Source organism: Sinocyclocheilus rhinocerous, unplaced genomic scaffold (genome assembly GCF_001515625.1).
Source record: "Sinocyclocheilus rhinocerous isolate Xijiao unplaced genomic scaffold, SAMN03320098_v1.1 scaffold4402, whole genome shotgun sequence".
In the NCBI taxonomy this organism is placed as follows: Eukaryota; Metazoa; Chordata; class Actinopteri; order Cypriniformes; family Cyprinidae; genus Sinocyclocheilus; species Sinocyclocheilus rhinocerous.
In genome coordinates, this window is record NW_015647978.1 from 26,864 (window position 1) to 48,219 (window position 21,356).

The 21,356-nt window shown below is 36.1% G+C and overlaps 1 protein-coding gene across 2 annotated transcripts in view; it reads left to right on the forward strand.

The window, feature by feature from the left end:
- LOC107709534 (connector enhancer of kinase suppressor of ras 3-like) overlaps positions 1-21,356 on the forward strand; it is a 49,785-nt gene that overhangs the window by 21,781 nt on the left and 6,648 nt on the right. For both annotated transcript variants that reach the window (XM_016514031.1, XM_016514032.1), the window contains exons 2-7: positions 5,671-5,834; positions 14,134-14,336; positions 15,543-15,630; positions 17,428-17,469; positions 19,174-19,293; positions 19,953-20,012. In XM_016514031.1, the coding sequence (XP_016369517.1) occupies positions 5,671-5,834; positions 14,134-14,336; positions 15,543-15,630; positions 17,428-17,469; positions 19,174-19,293; positions 19,953-20,012 (677 nt within the window). The remainder of the gene's footprint in view (positions 1-5,670; positions 5,835-14,133; positions 14,337-15,542; positions 15,631-17,427; positions 17,470-19,173; positions 19,294-19,952; positions 20,013-21,356) is intronic.

Consider the following 21,356-nt stretch of genomic DNA (forward strand, 5'->3'; position numbering starts at 1 on the left):
GAGAGACTGTTTACTTTAGCCGCATTCATCGTGAAACTTGCTAATTAGCACGTTATTAGGAAAGGCGATTTGCAAAGATTCATTAAAAAACCTTATACTCACTTCTTCTGTGGGTGAAGCTGGATCACGAATGATTCTCGCGAACATAGACGCATTTATGTAGATCGGGGGAGCATTCTCTTCAAAAACAAATGTAGCCTAATCCACTGCGTCTTCAGCCGCTCAGATATCAGGAGTAAATGACGACTGCTATGTTCATTATTACATCCAACAACAGAACACCTCAATCGCTTAGGAGTCATTCTTGTCTACATCTGCTCCAGCAAAAACATGACTATATAGACTGAGCCAACTGTGTAATTATCCAATTTTGATCAGAAACATGATACTTTAACAAGTCTCGGACAAAAGAAACTGTAGAGAAAAAACGTGGTGTAGTTGAGCTGTGTGTTTTTTTTGTAATAGAGATTTTCTAGGTGAAAAAGACACCCAGGCCCCTGCTTTTTCTGCAGTGCGATCCTCAGGGGCTTCATTTATAAAACACCCATATGATCAGATTTGAGCTTAAAGAGGTCATAGAATGCCCATTTTCCACAAGTTGATATGATTCTTTAGGGTCTTAATGGAAAGTCTGTAACATAGTTTGGTTAAAATTTCTCAATGGTAGTGTAAAAAACATTTTATCCTACATCAGGTGAGGAACAAATTAGGATTTATAAAGACTTTAATTTCTCATGCGGACAAAAACTAAAGAGCATAATAACTTTCTGCTACTCGTAAGCCAGTAATTCAATTAATTCTATTGTTTATGCTAAGAGTATGTATTAATTGTTTAATATGATTTCTACATTTATTAAATGTTGAAATAAATATGCATTCATTTAATTATATGTGCAAATGAGCAGCATTTTAACTACTTTTCAATAATTACTGAAATTCATTCATTTATATTAAAGATTTCCTGAAAATAATATTATTATTTAACATTTTTCGAAAGCATGCTTGGATTTTCTTGCCCATTGATGATGAATGTTGAACTTCTGAACAATAAAGAGATTTTTGTGGGTGTTCTTTAGGTGGAGGTGATGCATTTGTACACATTGCGCTTGGATTTAGGATGAATTGCAATTTATAAGAGAGATGCCTTTTGAAAAATCTTTGTGCATACTGACTTTTTAAATCGTTCATAGGAATATTTCAGAAACGGTCATATGTTCACATTTAGGATCACTATACACACTCCATTATAAATGAGGCGCCAAGATCATATCAATCCATTAAATCACTGTATGTAAATGTATCCTCTTTTAAAAAGTATAGAGCTCTTTTACATAGAAGTGTAAAAGCAACATGAAGCAAAACTAACCTCTTTAAAATGTATTGATTATCTGTAGACACACTTTGTCCAAGATTTTTCATTGCTGCACTAGCTGAAATAGCAGTGTTGAGTTATAGACATTTTAGGATGTATCCTTAGTCCTGCCGGAAACAGCTTTTCACAATAGCAGTGAAACACGTGGCTTCAATCTTTGAGAACATTTCAAATACTCTCTTTGTTCACCTCACAGTATACACTAATACTCTACGATTTTATGTTGTGTTCTTTTTTTAATTGATTTCTTTGAGGTCTATGTGTGTATATAAATGTACAGTGTACATTGTATATATGTGTATTGTAAAGATTACGTCCTTGGAGACATTGTGTTTTGGTGTAATCTCAATTGTATGATTATGAAATGAGTAGTGAAAGCCATTCAGCATTACAGTATAGTGGAAAGCCTGATCAGTTTGTTTTATTTATGAATTTGGAATTACAGAGCTTTAAAAGACTTACAGCCTTAATTTTTAATTACACCCTGGTTATTTATTTCTGTTTAGTTGAACAATGACTTAAAAACTTGTCTAGAGCTGCCTTCATACTTTTTAGGCTTCATATCATAGTTTTGGTTTAATTAGTTAATATTTATTTATTTATTTGAAGGACTTTATTCAATATCCTAGTGTTTGCTGTGAAATTTCACTGGTATTGGTATCAACAACCCTAACTGGAACACTATGCCACTGTTTTCTGGCAACTTGTGTCCGTTGTCATTGTTAATCCTTGTGAAAAGGAGGTATGCTTAACTGTACTGAATGTACATTTGTATTGGTCTTTAAATCTTAAAATGAAAAACGTTGCTGATTTCTAGTATTACTCACTGATATCTAGTATTACTTAAAGAGAGACACTTTCATGACAATGTTTCTTAACACACTTAAGTAGTTAAGTGTATTGTAATAATGTCAAATTAAAAGTTTTATTTGAAGTACATTTTAAATAATTATTTTTTAATCTTTTGTCATGCTTCAAAAAACACATTATTTTGCAAATACTGTACATTATTGTAGGTCCTCTATGCCCCGCCTCTCTCAAACGCTTTGTTTTCTACAAAGTCCCTCCTTCCGACAAGCGCAGTCTGCTCTGATTGGCCAGCTGACCCAGTGCATTGTGATTGGCCGAACACCGCAAGCACTCGTCGGAAATGTAACGCCCCTTACCATAATCGCGAGCTTCATCTTTCAAAATAAATGTAAAGACAGAGCCCGAAAGGGGAACAGAGTCGCGTGACAGACACAGTGATGAAGCTGGTATGTGTTTGCAGTACACAAGCCACGGTTAAGACAGCTGACTCCACTGTGATGTGTCCCTGTCTCTCTCTCACACACACACGCGTGCGCACGCACGCACACACACACACACGCACGATGCGCAAAACTCCGCATTTGAACAGTCAATAGCAAATACTTAAACTAATAACAAAACAGTAGCTGATTCTGAAGCGCCAGATTGTCATAGCAAAGTCAGAATTACCTCCTCTCCTAGGTTCATGAAACGGTCGTCCATAAAATGCATTGCTGTTCTGTTGTAAGTGATCTTAAAGATTCCTAAATGCATCTACTTTGTGAAGGCCAAATAAAGTGCTTTTGCTTTTGCCTAGAAAACACACAGCGTCTCCCTGACATGCTGCTTCAACACTAACTGCGGTTACTGAAACCACGCCTTCTTTCTTTGCGTGCACATTTGGGCGGCATTACGCAAATATTTCCACATAGTGACGTAGATATGTGGGGGCGTGTTAGAACAAGCCGTTTTAGGGGGGCGTGGCAGAGTTTTAACTTTGATAAAGAATATCTCTTTGGTTTTGAGACTTTAGTCTTTGCAACTTCAGGGATCTTATCTATGCACAATCAGCTTGTAACACTCCAAAGAGAAAGGAAAACTTGAAATCGCATCATATGACCCCTTTAAAATATATTTTACTTTACCATAAATGCTTGTCAGTTCATTCAGCAGTACACTTTAACCATGTATCAAACACAATAGAAGTAATTATGAAATTACAAATAATAAGGGATAGTTCACCCAAAAATGAAAATTCTTTCACCATTTATGTTCCGCAAAAGAAGGAAATTCAGACAGGTTTGACATGGCATGAGAGTGAGTAAATGACAGAATTTTTATATTTGGGTGAACTATCCCTTTAAGTGGGTCAAAACAAACATTCTAATGTAGGGATGGGCGATATGGGCTTTAAAAAATATCACGATAATTTCTGGTATTTATTGCGATAACGATATCAATGACGATAAATCAGGAAATCTTATGCATCCACTAAGAGACAAAAAATTTAAATTAAAAAATCCAGTTTCTTTAGAGAAAAGTATTATCTTTCCTATTTTTACCCTGGTGTTGCGAGCATTACTGAGTACACATGTAATGTAATGACTATTTAATTCACACTGGAAGCTGGAGGGCAACCTTGCGTAGAAACTCCACATATGCATCATAGAAGTAATTCATAGCTTTTAGTCATGAGCCCGGAATATGAACGTAATGTGCTAAATGGTTCTGTGTTTTCTTTATAATGGTTTTCTATGGGAAACCATTTAATGTGTAACTTTGCGCATTGCGTTTATATTCTGGGTTCATCTGCTTGCCTGGACACAGTATGCATCAGCAGTAAGGTTCATACACATGCAAAACTGTGCTACTGAAGAACATTTATTCAAGGCTAAGTCCGATTTTTTGTCGCACTGTACAGCCCTGACCAAACCAGTTCCAGACTGTAGAAGGAGCTCCTTGTTTCGCGATATACTCCTCCTCAGTTTCACGTCCGCCTTCCGCCATGTTGCTCCGCACAGTCGCACACAGAAATATGTCAACAACTAGGCTTTATTGTTATTATCGCGGGAAGACTAATTCGTATCGTGGAGAGAATTTTTACCGGTATATCCCAAACGATAAGGTATCACCCATCCCTATTCTAAAGTTCAACTAATTACATTTAATATAAATTTTAACTATACATTTTCATTGAATTGTAAATAACATGCAATTAGGTGTCAAAAACATTACATTCAGTTTGCATGCAAGTATACTGTTTCCATAACAATTACTCTTTTTGAAAGTATGCTGAAGTGTACTTCTTTCGTGCAACAAACCGTTCACTGATATAGCAGAGCCTCAACTTTGTTTGAGTTTTACAAAGATAAATGGAGGTGGACTGTGTTTAGAATATTAAGGTCAGTGATTTTGTCTGGCCTGTCAAGCCGTTGAGTCCGAGGGCATAGGGCCAGACCTTCGCAGCTGCTCTTTCTGTAGTGCCTTTGACTGGGTGAACACCCATCCCCCTCGTCCCACAGGACCATCCTTCACCGTCCTTCACTGCTGATGCAGCCTGGGTGACTGAGTGCATTGTGTATCTGGCTGGGTGTAGGGCGCTCTTGTCACCATGTCAAGAGTCAGACATAAGTTCCGAGCTAGCTCAGCAAATCCTTGTAACCGAGTTTCATTTGTTTTACATCAAAAGGAAACAGAAGCAAGAAATACATCAGCATTTCCAAACAGATCAATGCGTAAAGAAACTGAACAAGGCATAACAAAGCCCTGAAGAATCCAGCTAAACCAGTCTGCTGACATTAGTTTCCTTTGAGGTGTACTTTCTGGGAGTTAGTAGGTTTGCTGTAATTATAGTTGACCCTTTGCAAAAACAACAAAACCTGTCAATTGTTTAAACAGCTTGACACACATACACACTCAGGCAGGTGAAAACAACATGATGTTTATGGGGTCTGGAAACTCTCTACACACCTGTTGCAGTGTCAATTTCCTACATATCTTATGTATTTATCTTACAAATACTGCTGTTCAAAAGTTTAGGGTTGGGAAGATTTTTTAATGTTTTTAATAAAAAGTCTTATACTCACCAAACTGCATTTATTTGATCAAAAATACGGTAATATGAAATTGTACAATTTACTATTTAAAAGAACGTTTTTCTACTTGATTGTTTTAAAATGTAACTTATTCCTGTGATGCAAAGCTGAATTTTCAGCCTTATTACTCCAGTCTTCAGTGTAACATGATCCTTCAGAAATCACTCTAATATGCTTATTTGCTGCTCAAAAAACAGTTGTACACTACAGATTGTTGCCCTGATTTTTTAAAAATCTGTTCAGATTTTAAAAGTCATGTAATGTTATCCAGGCTTAAATTTTTTTTTCAGCATTTATTTGGAATATAACTCTTTTGAAACATTATTTCTTGACTGTCACTTTTGAACAATTTAATGCATCCTTGCTCAATAAAAGTATATGAATTTTTTTTTTCTTTCCTCTTTTCATGTGAAGGTCTGGATGACAGTCTACAACAGTATGTGCACAACTTTGAGAGAGAGAAGATTAATGGAGAACAGCTACTGAAGATCTCCCATCAGGACCTTGAGGAACTGGGTATTGCCCGCATTGGTCACCAGGAACTGGTTTTAGAGGCCGTAGATCTCCTCTGTGCTCTGGTTAGTGTCATTATTTACATTTATTGTGGCTCTAAATGAATGACCTATTTATGACATATTTACTGTTGGAAATATATATTTAAGGACTACCAATTTAAGCTTTACTTACTAACCAGTTTTATATTAGGTTTCTTTTACTACTATGTATACTGTACATAAGCATTTGGTACCATGTCGTTTTTGTGTCCATACATACTGTTACATTGTTCTTAAACTTAAAAGACCTACATATAATTATATTGCAATGCTATTACACTACAGTGTTGATTTTAAACCTACATTTAGCCTTAAACCTACCCCTTCCTCTAAACTAAACAAATAAACTTTAATCAAGCTAAATTTGGCTCTCCAAGAGTTTTGTGTATGTTCACAATAAGTACATTTTTAATAAATGATTAAAAAAAGAAGAACAAAATGAATTTCTCCCCCATATACTATTCACTACCACTGGAGCAATTCAGGCCTGAAGTGCCAGCATGTTTTTGCCAGTCCACACTCAGCACAAGCCCTAGTAAAGCTACTATTACAGTCAACACATTTTGCCAAACCACACTTACTGAGCTCAGGGAGCACAGAATGAAGAGCTGCTCACACAGAAGGACACATTTTGCTTTAAACAACTGCAATGCGTAAGAATGGAACAGAAGGTGTCTCAGAAAATGTTTTTCAAAGTTGAAATTAATTTAAAATTGGCACATTTTTTATACGACTTTAGTCGATGTGTAACATGCTGACACTATTTTTCTATTTTATTCTATTAATTAATTAATTAATTAATTTCTTTATTTATTTTTTACTATATAGTTCTCGTTAGTTTTTATTTCAGTTTTAGTTGGTTTTTGTTTTAATCGTAGTTTTAGTTAAAGATGATAACGCTATTTGGTCAGAGAAACCAAATGATTTAAAGGAATAAATAATAGATCAGTTTCTACATTACTATTGTTATTGTACAACATACATTGCTTTGCTGGGACACCCAGCATAAGGAATGTATAGAACATTACAGCACTCTTTTCAACATCGCTTTGAGCAATATCCCACAGAGCCATTCAAAGAACTTCATTTATTATTGTGTGAATGCTGTATGCAGTCCTTCAATTAAAAATTTCTAAAGGCTTTTCCTGGCACACAAATATTGGTCAAACAGTATTAATTTCTTTCGTTGACCTGCTAATTTACAAATAGGTAGTTAGTCACTTGTTATTTGAACACATGTTTGAGAAAAACATGTAACGTGCACTAGCTTTCTGGAATAATAATGTTGTTTACTACACAGAACAGTATGTTTTTGAAAAAAGGAAACAATTACATGAGAGATGACTATGGCTCAGACAGACTTTGGTGTCTGTAGGGGGTAGAAAATACAAGGACCTGATATGAACACATGGACATGCTTAGAAGGTCTTGGCTACTTTGACAGATGGTCATGTCAATGCTTGTAAATGATACAGTACATCCCAGTGTCCATCACCGAATGCTATAATTGGGCCCAGACCCTTAGGATCAAAAGCAGGCAGTGTCCACAAATCCTCAGTTTTTACCTTCAGTGTGTAGCTTCATATTTAAAAATTGAGTTAAAATTGTTATTATGTGAGAAGTTCTGTAAAAGAACCTTTCAGTGAACCTTAGTATGAAGAACGTTTTAGTAACATTTAACATTAAACATTTAAAAATATTTTTTCCACTATAAAGAACCTTTTGTGCAATGGAAAGTTTCCATGAATGTTAAAGGTTCTTCATAGAACCATAGATACCAATAAAGAACCATTATTTTTCAAAGTAATTTTATAGGCACTATTCCAAATACTTGACCACAGAATGTCTGATTGATCAGTTGCAATCAAGTATTGCAGCCGTGGAATAATATAAAAGCATGAAATATTCAGATAAAATAATAAAGTAATATACACACAGAATCTAAGATGTAACGCATTATGTGAAATGCATCACAGTAAGGATTCTTGTAGATTTAATAATTTGGAATGAGATGATTTTTCCAGATCATCTCCCTAAACCTTATTCATCTGTAAATTACAGCAGCCTCTTCGATGGAAAAATTCTCCTATTGTCTCATATATCTGGAAATGATATTAAAGACACTCAGGCCAAGTACTGGAGACAGAAAGTGCTGCGTGTTAGTGTTACCAGCACTCCAGATCTCTCCCTGATGGGGTGTCCTAAAGTCTATTTCGTGCTGAATAGGAAGCAAATTCCTGCCCCAGTCTGTGAGAGTATCTATCGTGAACTTTGTCTATGCCCTGATGGAGGAAACCAATCTCTCATTTCCTACAAACCATGTCAGGTGTAGGTAACCTTACCATTCAATAAATAAAAAACCCCAAAGCACTTTGGGGAATTATAACATTGTCTTATTTCAGGATATATACCATTTTTGATCGTTTAGTTGTCTGGTATTGATATTAACTCATCACCAGTGTAACATGCTGATATTAATGTTGATTGGAGTACCTCTAGTCATGAGACGGAGCCATGTGCAAAAGGTTTATTAATGTACGTTAACAAGATAAACAATAAACATAGGTATGCAAGGTACAAGGCGCAAGAAGATAGCAGAACAAAACACTGACAAAAAAAAGGGAAACACAGGGGTATAAATACATGAGTTAACAAGGGGCTAACAAGGAGATTGTGGAACTAATTAATTACTATGGAAACTAATAGGGGTCGCTATGCTAACAAACACAGCAGATGAAGGGAACAAAGAGGCAAACCAGGAACTAAACACAGGAAGGGAACACAGAAACAATAGGAACACAATACAAAATAAAAGTCCTTGAACACACAACACAAGACAGGGAAACACAGGCTAAAATCATGACAATTGACTAAGCTAACTCATTTGATTAGATTGTATAAACATATTAACTCAAATCTTAAAAACAGTTTAAGTTCAGCTTAATATAATGAGTTACTGAGTTCAATAAATGTAACTTTTTTTCTGTTAAGTTCAGTGAACTTTCAGTTATGTTTAAGTGAAATAAATCATTTCATTTAGTTAATTTTACCGTTGGGGTTTACAGTAAATCTGGACAACTATTTAACAGGAATTCAATTCAATTCAAGTTTATTTGTATAGCACTTTTCACGATACAAATCGTTGCAAAGCAGCTTTACAGAAAATTAAGTTTCTACAATATATTTAGTAGTATCTGTCTTATCCGAATTCAATAGGAGAAAATGATTGGTCATTCAAACATTTAAATTTTTAATACACTCTGTTAGCTTAGATAATTTTGAAGTTTCATCTGGTCTTGTTGAGATATATAGTTGAGTATCATCAGCATTACAATGGAAACTAATTCCGTATTTTCAAATAATATTACCAAGGGGTAACATGTATATTGAAAATAGCAGAGGACCTAGGATAGATCCTTGAGGCACTCCATGCTTTACTGGTGATAACTGAGATGACTCCCCATTTAAATAAACAAAGTGGTAGCGATCGGACAGGTAGGATCTAAACCATCTTAAAGCCTGCCCTTGAATACCGGTATAGTTTTGTAATCGATCTATGAGTATGTCATGATCTATAGTGTCGAACACAGCACTAAGATCAAGTAAAACTAGCAATGAGATGCAACCTTGGTCTGACGCAAGAAGCAAGTCATTTGTAATTTTAACAAGTGCAGTTTCTGTGCTATGGTGGGGCCTGAAACCTGGCTGAAATTCTTCATAGAGATCATTTTTTGAAGGAAGGAGCACAATTGAGCAGACACAACTTTTTCTAATATTTTAGACATAAACAGAAGATTTGAAATGGGTCTGTAATTTGTCAGTTCATTAGGATCTAGTTGTGGTTTCTTAATAAGAGGATTAATAACCGCCAGCTTGAATGGTTTTGGGACGTGTTCTAAAGATAACGATGAGTTAATAATATTGAGAAGTGGTTCTTCTGCTAAAGGTAACAACTCTTGCAGTAATTTAGTGGCTACAGGATCTAATAGGCATGTTGTTGGTTTAGATGCAGTGATAAGTTTATTTAGCTCTTCCTGTCCTATATTTGTAAAGCACTGCAGTTTTTCTTTTGGTGCGATGAATGAAGCTGAAGTAATATACGCTGTATCTACATTTGTTATTGTATTTCTGATGTTATCTATTTTATCAGTGAAGAAATTCATAAAGTCATTACTATTAAACTGTGAGGGAATATGTAGATCGGGTGGCGTCTGGTTATTTGTTAATCTAGCCACTGTGCTAAATAAAAACCTTGGATTGTTTTGGTTATTTTCTATGAGTTTGTGGATATGCTCGGCCCTGGCAGCTTTTAGAGCCTGTCTATAGCTGGACATACTGTTTTTCCACGCAATTCTAAAAACTTCCAAGTTAGTTTTTCTCCATTTGCGCTCAAGACTACGAGTTTTTTTCTTGAGAGAATGGGTATTACTGTTGTACCATGGCGCAGTACGTTTTTCTCTAACCTTTTTCAATTTGATGGGGGCAACAGCTTCTAATGTATTAGAGAAGATAGTGCCCATGTTGCTAGTCATTTCGTCTAGTTCATGTGTACTTATTGGTACACAGAGCAGTTGAGATAAATCAGGCAGGTTATTTGTGAATCTGTCTTTGGTGGCTGGAACAATAGTTCTGCCCAGACGATAACGCGGAGCGATATAGTTAATATCAGTAATACGCAGCATGCACGATACAAGGAAATGGTCAGTAACATCATCACTTTGAGGTACGATATCTATATCAGTAAGATCAATTCCATGCGATATAATTAAATCTAGCGTATGATTAAAACGATGAGTGGGCCCGGTGACGTTTTGCTTGACTCCAAAAGAGTTTATTAGGTCAGTAAACGCAAGTCCTAATGCATCATTTGTATTATCAACGTGAATGTTAAAATCTCCGACAATTAGCGCTTTATCAACAGTAACCAATAGGTCTGAGAGAAAATCTGCAAATTCTTTTAGGAAATCTGTATATGGCCCTGGTGGTCTATACACAGTAGCCAGAGCAAGAGATACAATAGATTTCTTTTGCATATCTGACAGTGTAACATTAAGCAGAAGTATTTCGAATGAGTTAAACCTGTATCCTGTCTTCTGAGTAACATTGAGAATATCACTATATATTGTTGCAACACCGCCGCCACGACCAGTCTGACGGGGCTCATGCTTATAACAGTAGCTTGGTGGAGTAGACTCATTTAGACCAATATAATCATTAGGTTTTAGCCAGGTTTCAGTCAAGCAGAGTACATCAAAACGATTATCTGTGATCATTTCATTTACAATAACTGCTTTGGGTGAGAGTGATCTAATGTTTAGGAAAGTTTATTTAGCTCTTCCTGTCCTATATTTGTAAAGCACTGCAGTTTTTCTTTGAGTGTGATGAATGAATTACTTTATATGCAGCTGAAAAGATTTTTATGGAGCCATAGAAGTTCTGTTCCTCAATTTGAAGGTTTTGTGATTCACAGGACAGCTATTACTAAATATACATCTAATAGCTTGCTGCTTAAAGAAATAGTTCACCCAATATTACTATCAAAATGTACTATCAACTTTCACACTGTTAGTGAAGGCAGGTGGACCAGAGGTTGTCCAACGCTATAAAAGCACCATAAAATTAGTTCATTTGATTCATATAAGAAAATTAGTTCATATGATTTTTTACACCTCAAAATGCTTTGCTTTAAATTCTACATCAATAAGGATGCAAGACATACATAAACCTCTTGCGTTATTGACATCAACCCTGGCACAACACGCCACATTTGAATGTGCAAGCAAAAATGTCATACTATTTGGAAAGTGATGAGGGTGAGGAAATACATAGCAGATACTCTTTTTTTAATCAGGGAAAAAAAAGGGGTATCAGGCTTAGATGCAGTACTTTTGCAATCTTTAGATTTGCCAGACCAGGAGGAACACTCTAGTCTGCAGTTCAGATGTGTCCTTTCCAAGATATTAAAAGTGGAGCACATGGGGATGCCAGGTTTAGCAGCTAAATCAAGCAACACACATTTTGCCAAACAATTTTAGAGTCTAAATAGGGCTGTGAATTTTAAACAGTCCAATTGCTTTACATCATGAAACACTTGAGCAAGGGGTGTTGAATTTGATACACCAAGGATGGTACTTCTAAGCGTGGATAAAACTGCACTGTGTGCAATACAGTCTCTTTGCTTTTTGCTGCGTCTACTGGACAAACCTTCATTCATTGCATGCCAGAGGTGGATAGAATTTGCCTACTACAAACAAACTGTACTGAGGCAAGTCAAGCATAAAGTTTTGTTTATAAATCAAACAAGTGTTGTAATTCAAAGGCATGCAAGGAAACCAAAAATTTGGAGCAGTGGAATGCAAAAGTTTGTTGTTCATATCCATCAGGTGCTTGCATGTGCACATCTCATAGGCATGGAATGCTACCAGAAGAAAGTTTCACTGCTGAAGCAATAATCAGTTCAGTGACATATTAAATGTATTGCTCCCTCAGTCATTGAAATGAATGAAGGAATGAATGGATGAATGAATAAAATTAACAGTTGTTGGTCAGTGTACCAGAAACCGTTGCTTTGTGCCTTGCTGTTTTTCAAAACCTCATGCCATGAGTGCTGCATTTAAGACAGATTAAAGGGATAGTTCACCCAAAAATGAAAATTTGATGTATATCTGCTTACCCCAGGGCATTCAAGATGTAGGTGACTTTGTTTCTTCAGTAGAACACAAACGAAGATTTTTAACTCAAACCGCTGCAGTCTATCAGTCATATAATGCAAGTGGATGGAATCACGAGACTGCAACGGTTTGAGTTAAAAATCTCCGTTTGTGTTCTACTGAAGAAACAAAGTCACCTACATCTTGGATGCCCTGGGGGTAAGCAGATAAACATCAAATTTTCATTTTTGGATGAACTGTCCCTTTAATCAAAATTTTTTTTTAGAAAACAATACAGTCCCTGTATTGTTCCATCCTGTCAGTTGTGTTGTGTCAACTGTTTAAATGCTTGAATGCATTCTGTGTGTATGCCTCTAATCCTCTCAAAACAGTGTTAAGCGCTGCCACTGCCACATACAGCTCCACTCTGTCTAGTTAAACTTTAAGGCATCATTCAATATGCCATTGTGACAAATCACAATACTGAAAATAGTTTCTATTTCTGAGTGGCTTAGACACATACCCATATATAGACTATAATCAGGTAAGATGTCATATTGAATTTAACACCGGTGAAAATGGGGCTGTGAGGGACAGACTTACAGTCTTTAAAGTGGCAGGCACTGTAAAAAAAAAAAAGTCCTAGATCATGCAACCTTCAAAGAGTTTTATGGAGTTTTTGTTTACTAAAATCTCCTTTATAAATTTCTATATGCTAGAATCTAGTGAATGTTCATGATGTTGTTAAGCCCAAAGTATAATTCGTTTTTGACGCAAACGGTTAGTGTATGTATGAAGCTGAATGCGAATCATTCTTGTCCATCATCTGCGCTATTTCTCTCCAAAACTTATATGACCAATAAAAATTTTGTTATACTCATAAAAGACTATAAAACAAAGGCCCGGCCAGTATTGCTATCTTGTGGACAAACTAGTTAGTGCAAATAATGTTAAGGCACATTTGAAATTCGGATGTGTGAGCTCAGAAAACCCAATATCAGAAGTTTAAACTAATATGGTTTAAAATGCATGATTTCAGCGCGAAAGATATGATAATCAAAACCAAACAGATGTTTTTTAGCAGAATATCTGAGGTACGAGCTGTAAAGGCACAGTCCTATTCTGTAAAAGGGGGCGGGGAGCAGCAGTTTATTTGCATTTAAAGAGACATGCACAAAAATAGCGTGTTTCTGCTTCCACTCATAATAGGCATTTTCAAAATGATATAATAAATGATCTGTGGGGTATTTTGAGCTGACACTTCACAGACACATTCTGAGGACACCAGAGATTTATATTTCATATTGTAAAAGGGGCATAATAGGACTCCTTTAAATGATTCTGTTAAAGAGAATATCTCCTTTTAGAGTGGACTTTGAGCTTTGTAACCATGCAGATGTTTTTTAATGCTCAAACAGCAACATTACACACTAACTAAAGCTGAAAAAGTGAAAAAGCACAATAGGACCCCTTTAATTAAATCACAGCCTTTGCATTTTGGTAATCATACTAAACCATGTTGTGATTTTATTTCAATTTTACTGTGGTGATGACGATATTTACATCACACGCACCGTGTGTATACCCTAGCGTATATGTAAAAAACAACGTATACTTTGGATTTACAGTAATACATAATTTACAATAAATATATAATTCTACTTCTTGCTCAGAACTATGGTGTGGAGACAGATAACTTGAAGAACCTGGTGCTAAAGATGAGAGCTGTGACCAACAGCCTTCACACCGCAACATCAGAACGAAGGAAGAGCCCTACGTATGAAAGCAACACGTCTAGCAAGCTCCCAAATGAATTCCTCTCCTCTGTGGTTGAACTTATTGGAGCAGCCAAAAGCCTCCTGGCATGGCTGGACAGGTACAAACATAATTTCTTTACATATTTCTATATTGCGTATTTCTGTTTCTGTTGCTTCTTTATTTATGAGGACGTATAGCATGTAAAGGGCTATGGTGTGTTGCACACGGATGATTTATAAGGGGTTTTTACTCTTAAAGCTGATGTTAACCCACTGTAAGGTCATATATTTCACTGTAAAGTACAAACTTAGACTTGCATGAGCAGCACTTAGATTTTTCCAGACAGGGCAGACAGTTGAAACCAGATACAATCCGCCTTTCTTTCCTAACCCTCTGTGCACAGCTAACCACATCTTTTTCATGAAGGAGAGATTTTTGTGAGCACAAAAGCTATGTTTCAGTTTGGTGTAGGATTTACTTTGAATCAATTTACACAATTTACACAATTTGAAACTGCTAGAAAATTCACATACAGTATAATTACAAGGAAATGGCAAGTAACATTTAAATAAATAGAAATGTTGAAGACTGAAATAGTCTTTTCTTGTAAATCATACTCCAATAGTCTTTGTTTAATTCACCAAAATGTGAAATAAAAAATAAGAAATTGAAAATAATTGTTTAATTATGACAAATCAGCAAGGCAGCTACTCCACAAACCACACAAATGATCCTCACACAATTCCAATAGGGTTGACCAGAGACTGTATAACAGGCGGTCCACTTGTAAATATATATATAAATGGGAGAAATCAAAATTGCAGCTGTTGTCCAAGACTCTTGCGTTTTTCATAGAGGCATATCAACATATCCGTAGCAGTAATTCAGTCCATTGAGATTTCGGTGTGTGTGGAGCTCCCTGGTGCAATAACAAGCGACCAACAAAATGTAGTATCGCTTGATTCTCTTTAGATTATGTTTTTCCCCTTTCAAATAAATAGATATATTCTTAAGTTACATGGTGCGATTGTTCTGATCTGTCTGGGAAAGAAAGAAATGGAAACTGACTGTGCTTAATGGTTTCATAGGGAGCTGACATGGTTAACGTGTTTAATTCCAGCTGCAGTTTTTATGACCACAGACTCAGAAACTCCAGACACACTGTGATGGAAATAAAGTTCTTTGCTATTGTAAGGCCACATCAGAAAACCCTTCACAAGGAGTTTGTTGTCCTGTCCTAATGTGATCTTGTCCTGTATTAATGTGATCTTTATACAGTGTGAATGTTGTAAGGTCTTTTAACCTTAATTTCCTCTGTCTGCAGAACTCCATTGACGGGGATCAGTGATTTCACCTCCACCAAGAACAAAATCATTCAGTTGTGTCTGGAACTGACCACTACAGTGCAACAGGTCAGTACAATGACCGTGCCTTTAAATAGTATAGACACGCTGAACATGCTAACGTTCGCCTTCCATGTTCATTGTAAAGCTCTCATGCGTTTCCCAGTGGAGCTGGAAACTGCAGCTAGTTATCTAACCATATGTTGTTTTGTAGTGTTTGCTTTGGGGGGTTTACTTCAGACAGTAATAAGCAGACCCCCAACACATAAGTCACAGGTTCTGAGTTTACAGTTTCATTAAACAAGCCAGGGTGCTCTTTTAAAGTTGGCCTCCAGCATTCCTTCATGTTATCTTCCTTGCTTGGAGTATATACTCTCTCCTGTTAAATTCTTGGCTAGTTTTCAAAGGTGTTTGGATGGTTAAAAAGTATATTTTAATTTAGTTAATATGAAAAGTTTTTGGCATTGAAGGATTATCATTGGTCAGAGGCAGTGTTCAGTTCAGTCACATTGTAGACATTCCAAATTTCTTCCAAGAACTTGTTTTTGTGTTTTCAGACAGTGGTCTAAGATTTTCTATGAGAATTTGAGAGAACTTTAACATTTTGACAGCTCAGCATAGATTCTTGTTTGAGTAATGGAATATTCCGTAGACTTGTGACTTCATGGCTGGGGTTTCATAGGTCTTGGCTGTCTATGGTAGTTGGGATACTTATTAAACTCTCAATTCTTGGTGTGAACGGGCCTTTATGCTAATATAAGTGTTTAGATAACCATTCAATTAAATGAAAAATAAATATATTTAAATGAAAAATAAATATATAATACTTGTACTAAAACTATTACAAATATTATATATTATATATTTATTATATATATGTTATGTGTTTATTTATTTATTTCACTTGTGCGAATGGTTAAAATAATGGTCAACCAAGAGTCTCTATAGAGAGTAAACTGGAACCAGAGCCAATAGGGATCTCGCCAAAGATCAAACTGGTCAGAAGTGGTCTGGGTGTATGGAACGGAGGGGTCAAGAGATTGTCTGGTCAAGTTTCCAGCTCAGTCAGGAGTTTAATGATGTGGGGTAAAATCATTAGATTGCGTAGCCTCTTACTGGAGAACGGGAATGCAGCATGACAAATGCGGAGGGGTGACAGAAAAAAAAAACTGCTTCTGACATTTCCCTCTCATTCCCAGTCACGTGAAGCTCCAAAATAGGATTATAAATGTATGAACCATTGTATTGGACTGAATTTAGGTCACTTTGAGTATAAAATAAAATAATGATGAACATACAAACTACAACAAATATGGTGATACAAACCTCAGACCAGATGTTTGGTCACATGACATGAAATCCAATGAGGTTTACACTCTAGTTGATGTGTGTCACCATATTTGATGTAGTCTGTGTACTAAGTGTTGATTATCACTGGATAAACTGTTCCTTCAAAGCTGACATAGCAAATGTCCAGCAACCTTCGAACATTTAAAACAATAAGCTTCTTTAGATCAGGACTGGTTCCTATTCAGTGTACTTTTAATTTCAGCTCAGTATATGAAATCTTCTGAACATTCCTTTAAAATATATGACATCAAAATGCCTTTATTGAAACCTTCTTTCCTTTATACCCTTAATGCACCAGATGCTGGGTTTCCTTGTCCTCCTCTTCCTCACTTTGGTGCACTCCCACAATGTGCTGTGTAATTATCTTGTCTTGGACTGGACATTTATTTGAGGCTGGAGGTCATTCACTGTTGTTGTGTCAAGCTCTGTAATTATACAACATCCCTAAATCTGAACTTTTTGTTATTATTCACAGAGGTTTCAATGTTCTGCACTTTTTCTTTCTTTCTTGCACAGGACTGCACTATCTATGACATGGAAGAGAAGATTTTGGATGTTGTAAGTATTTTGCATTTCCAGTATTACTTTTTTAATACTCATTTTATACTAATTTTTCATACTCACATTATTTATTTATTTCACTTAATTTTGTAAATGAGGATTGTGTGTGTGTGTGTGTGTGTGTGTGTATGTATGTATATGTACTTTTTATGTATATATTTTTCTCTTTGTATTTTTATATCAAAATGCATTTTATCATACTCAAATCTATGTAGTAAACAATTTAGGCCAAAAACAATCTCAAAGTAATTATAAAGTATTCAGAATACATTACATATAATGTGTAATCATTACTGACTAGAATTTTCAGTGATAGAATATCATTAATCTGCCCAGCACTGGAAATAAAAACTCTTTCGCGCAGTGCAGATATGTGAGCATATGCAGTCAAACATGCAAAGTATTGGGCATTAGGCAGGGTGAAGGAAGTTTGGAAATGACATGCAAGTACATGCTAAGTGTAGGCATAATGGGCTGACAAAATCACAAACACAAAGCGGGAATGGGTTGGGTTCTATTATTTATCTTCTTCACTGTCAAGCAACCATGACAGAAATAAAGCCAGCCTATTCGTAAGAAGTTTATAGTATAAACGGGCTGTCTGCAATACAAGACCAATGTAGATGATTTGTATATTACGTTATGTTGCACACTATATAGAGAGGAAAATGTGCTACTCATTAGGACCACCTGGCTGAACTTCATTCAGCTTTTCAGATTACAACCTAGGTTTAATGTTGACACAATTCTAGCAGTGACACATTCATAAGTCAAAATAAATCATGGGCACTTGCTGCTCTCTCCAGTGTTTCATCCAGAATGTTGCTGCTCATTTTGTTTACACTCCTGTACTTGTGCATTGAGTGGAAAGTTAAATCAAAGCTCAGATGGCATTCAGTTTGTTTATGCAAGCCCCATGGTTTGTTGGACTTCATTTATGGGCTTGGCTTCTGTGGATTATTGTGGATTTTTTAAGTAGAACTAATGGATCTGTTTTTCCAGGCCTAAATTAAAGATTGCATTAGATCAGATTTAAAAAAGTGCTTACATTATTAGTATAATCAATGTGTTAGTCCACTAGACTCTGGAACACCTCCTATGATCATGTGTTTTTATTTACATTTATCCATAGTATTGCTTTTCAGTTGGTGGGATGCTTGCATGAGCAGAAATATACTCCACCAGTCTACTGTTGGTAATGACGAGCTGTAACTGGGTGGTTTGGAAGCGTAAAGTGGAAAAGGGTGGGTTTTGGAGAAGGAAGGGAGTTCCCATAGTTTTAAAAAACTGTTCGTAACTGAAAAATTAGATAATAGCTATTATCTCAACTCCTTCCCCTTGGGACTTGGTTGCTGTATTCTTCTCCGTTCACCTGATACTATGCCATGGGGCAAATGTGGAAATAAACCCTCAGATATGTATGGATTTGTATCGCATAGCCAAGTTTGACCAATTATTAGTCCATATTTTACTAATTATAAGTAGACTGTTAGGGTTATTAGAAAAAGCTGGCAAACTTGCAAAGTTACTTGTAGTCAGTGGAATGTCTGTTGGGGGAACCAATAGACAGTCTATTAATACTCTAATGACTGCTAGTTGACATGTCTAAAGTAGACTATCCAAATAAAGTTAGCCATTTTGGAGATGTTGTTCATCCATCCAACACTATTTTTCTAAACACTCTGTTCTTCTAAATTGCAGTCAAAGGTATTGAACAGTATTTGTGACCAGACTGTGAGAACCACCTCTGATCATCTCATGAGCCAGTCAGCATGTCTGGAGGAAGTTCAACTGACCAACATCAAACCAGGAGAGGGATTGGTGAGAATTCTTATTTATGTTCATATTGGATATCTTCACTGGAGAAAAAAAAAAAAATCTCATAACACTTATGCCATTAATTAAACCCCATATTATATTCTTCCATGGAACACAAAAGGGTTTGGGCATTTTTGTCAATTTCATGTTTTAAATGCTTGATAGATCAATAAAATTAGTATTCCCATGCAAGTTCCAGTCTGCATTGATTGTAATTGCATGAACAAAAAAAAATTCAAAATGTTTCCTTTAAACATGTTTGTGTTTAATGGAATGAAGAAAGTTATAAGGGTGTGGAATGACTTGAGGATGAGTAAATTATGACAAAATTTAAATTGGGAGGGGGGAAATAACTTCTGTAAGGTGATTAAACAGTTTTTTGGAACTTGATAGCAGATTTTTTATTTTATTTTTTTTGCTGGTCCAAAATGGTCTACCAGTATTAACCAAAATGGTGTTCCTGGTTGACCTCAGCCCCAGTGATTACAAGACCTGCTACATTAAACCAGATACTGTCAGAAGACGAAATCAGCACACAGAATATGAATCAGACATATATTTCCTTTGCATGGCTGTAGGTTCCTCTTTACCAACTGTACAGGGTTTGCTCTCTTTTTTTCTGTTGTTTTCATGATTTTTCTCTCTGTCTTCCTGTTACTCAGGGCATGTACATAAAATCCACCTACGATGGGCTTCATGTCATCACTGGCACCACTGAACATGTGAGTAAGGGCTCCAATGACGAAAGCCTTTGATTCATCACATTTCGCTTTTTGATGCCAATGGCTGAGTTAAATTTAACCTCTGTGTGCACGCCATGTTCAGTCTAAATAAACAAAATAATGGAAAGTAGATGGGACTTCTCTCGGTTTACAGACTGAACAGTTTTTGTAAGGGCTAAAGATGTCAGGTTTGCTCATTCTTTGTATTTAGAATGCATTCCTAAGTAATGCATGGAGCTTTACAAAATGTACCTGTAACCTTTGAACAGGTTAATTAATTTGCTTTAGTCAGTTTTTAACAACAGCTGTTCCAGACAATGATGTCAAAATCACATAACACTTCTCTGGAACTACATTCCCACGAGTCAAGAGATGATTCATACGCCCCAAACCAGTTAGGGATTAATTACAGTTTGTTCATCACGCTTGCTTGTAATTTTATTGTTTATTTTTCAGTAATAAAACAAAACCATCACGAGCTTGTATTTACGCAATATCACATGCACTGCTGTTGTACTGAATTTTAGGCTGGGTTTCAGCCATCAGCACAAGTCTGCAGTTAATGATAGCCATTCTCATATTCGGTCCAACAGTACAACTTTATGTGACAGCTCATTGAATAAGAATTTAATATCAAGTAACTTATGCTTTTCCACCAATGAAAATCCAAATGATGCTTCCAAGCTAATCTCAAGATACACCAAAGGCATGACAATGAGGTACAGTATATGGATAAAGAGAGGTCTTTGTGCTTTTTTGCTGGCAGGGTAGAAATGTCATGGCAATATTGAAATAATGATGCAGGGACATGAAACTTGCAGTTAAGTGAGTTCTGTTGATTCAGTAGCCTGATCTCTGTCAGTTCATGTAGTGAAAGATTCATCAGAAAGATGTGTCAGACTGATTCGCACTGGTAACTCCTCAATTCATGAGTCTTTTTGAGCAATTCATTAACGCTGCGGCTTTGGTAATCACACTTGTGATTAGTGGTCGACCGATATATCTCCAAGGCCGATATATCGGCCGATATTTGGCATTTTTCAAATATCGGCATCGGCGGATACGTTTTTCTGTTTGGCCGATGCGTTCGAGGCCGGACTTTTATTTTGACGGCGCTGAGTGTGGCAGCGCCTGAGCACACAGTACTCACATTCTCCTTGTTCGCTGTCATCGTTCAGTTCTGTCTAATACGGATAGAAGTCTGTCTAATAATCTGATAGAACTGTTAAACAAAGGAATTAAAATGTATACAAAAAGTATTATAACGATTGCTTTTATATTATTAGTAATAGAAAGGCAAACATTATAATACTTTCTCGTTTGCCGTCAGCATTCAGCAAATAC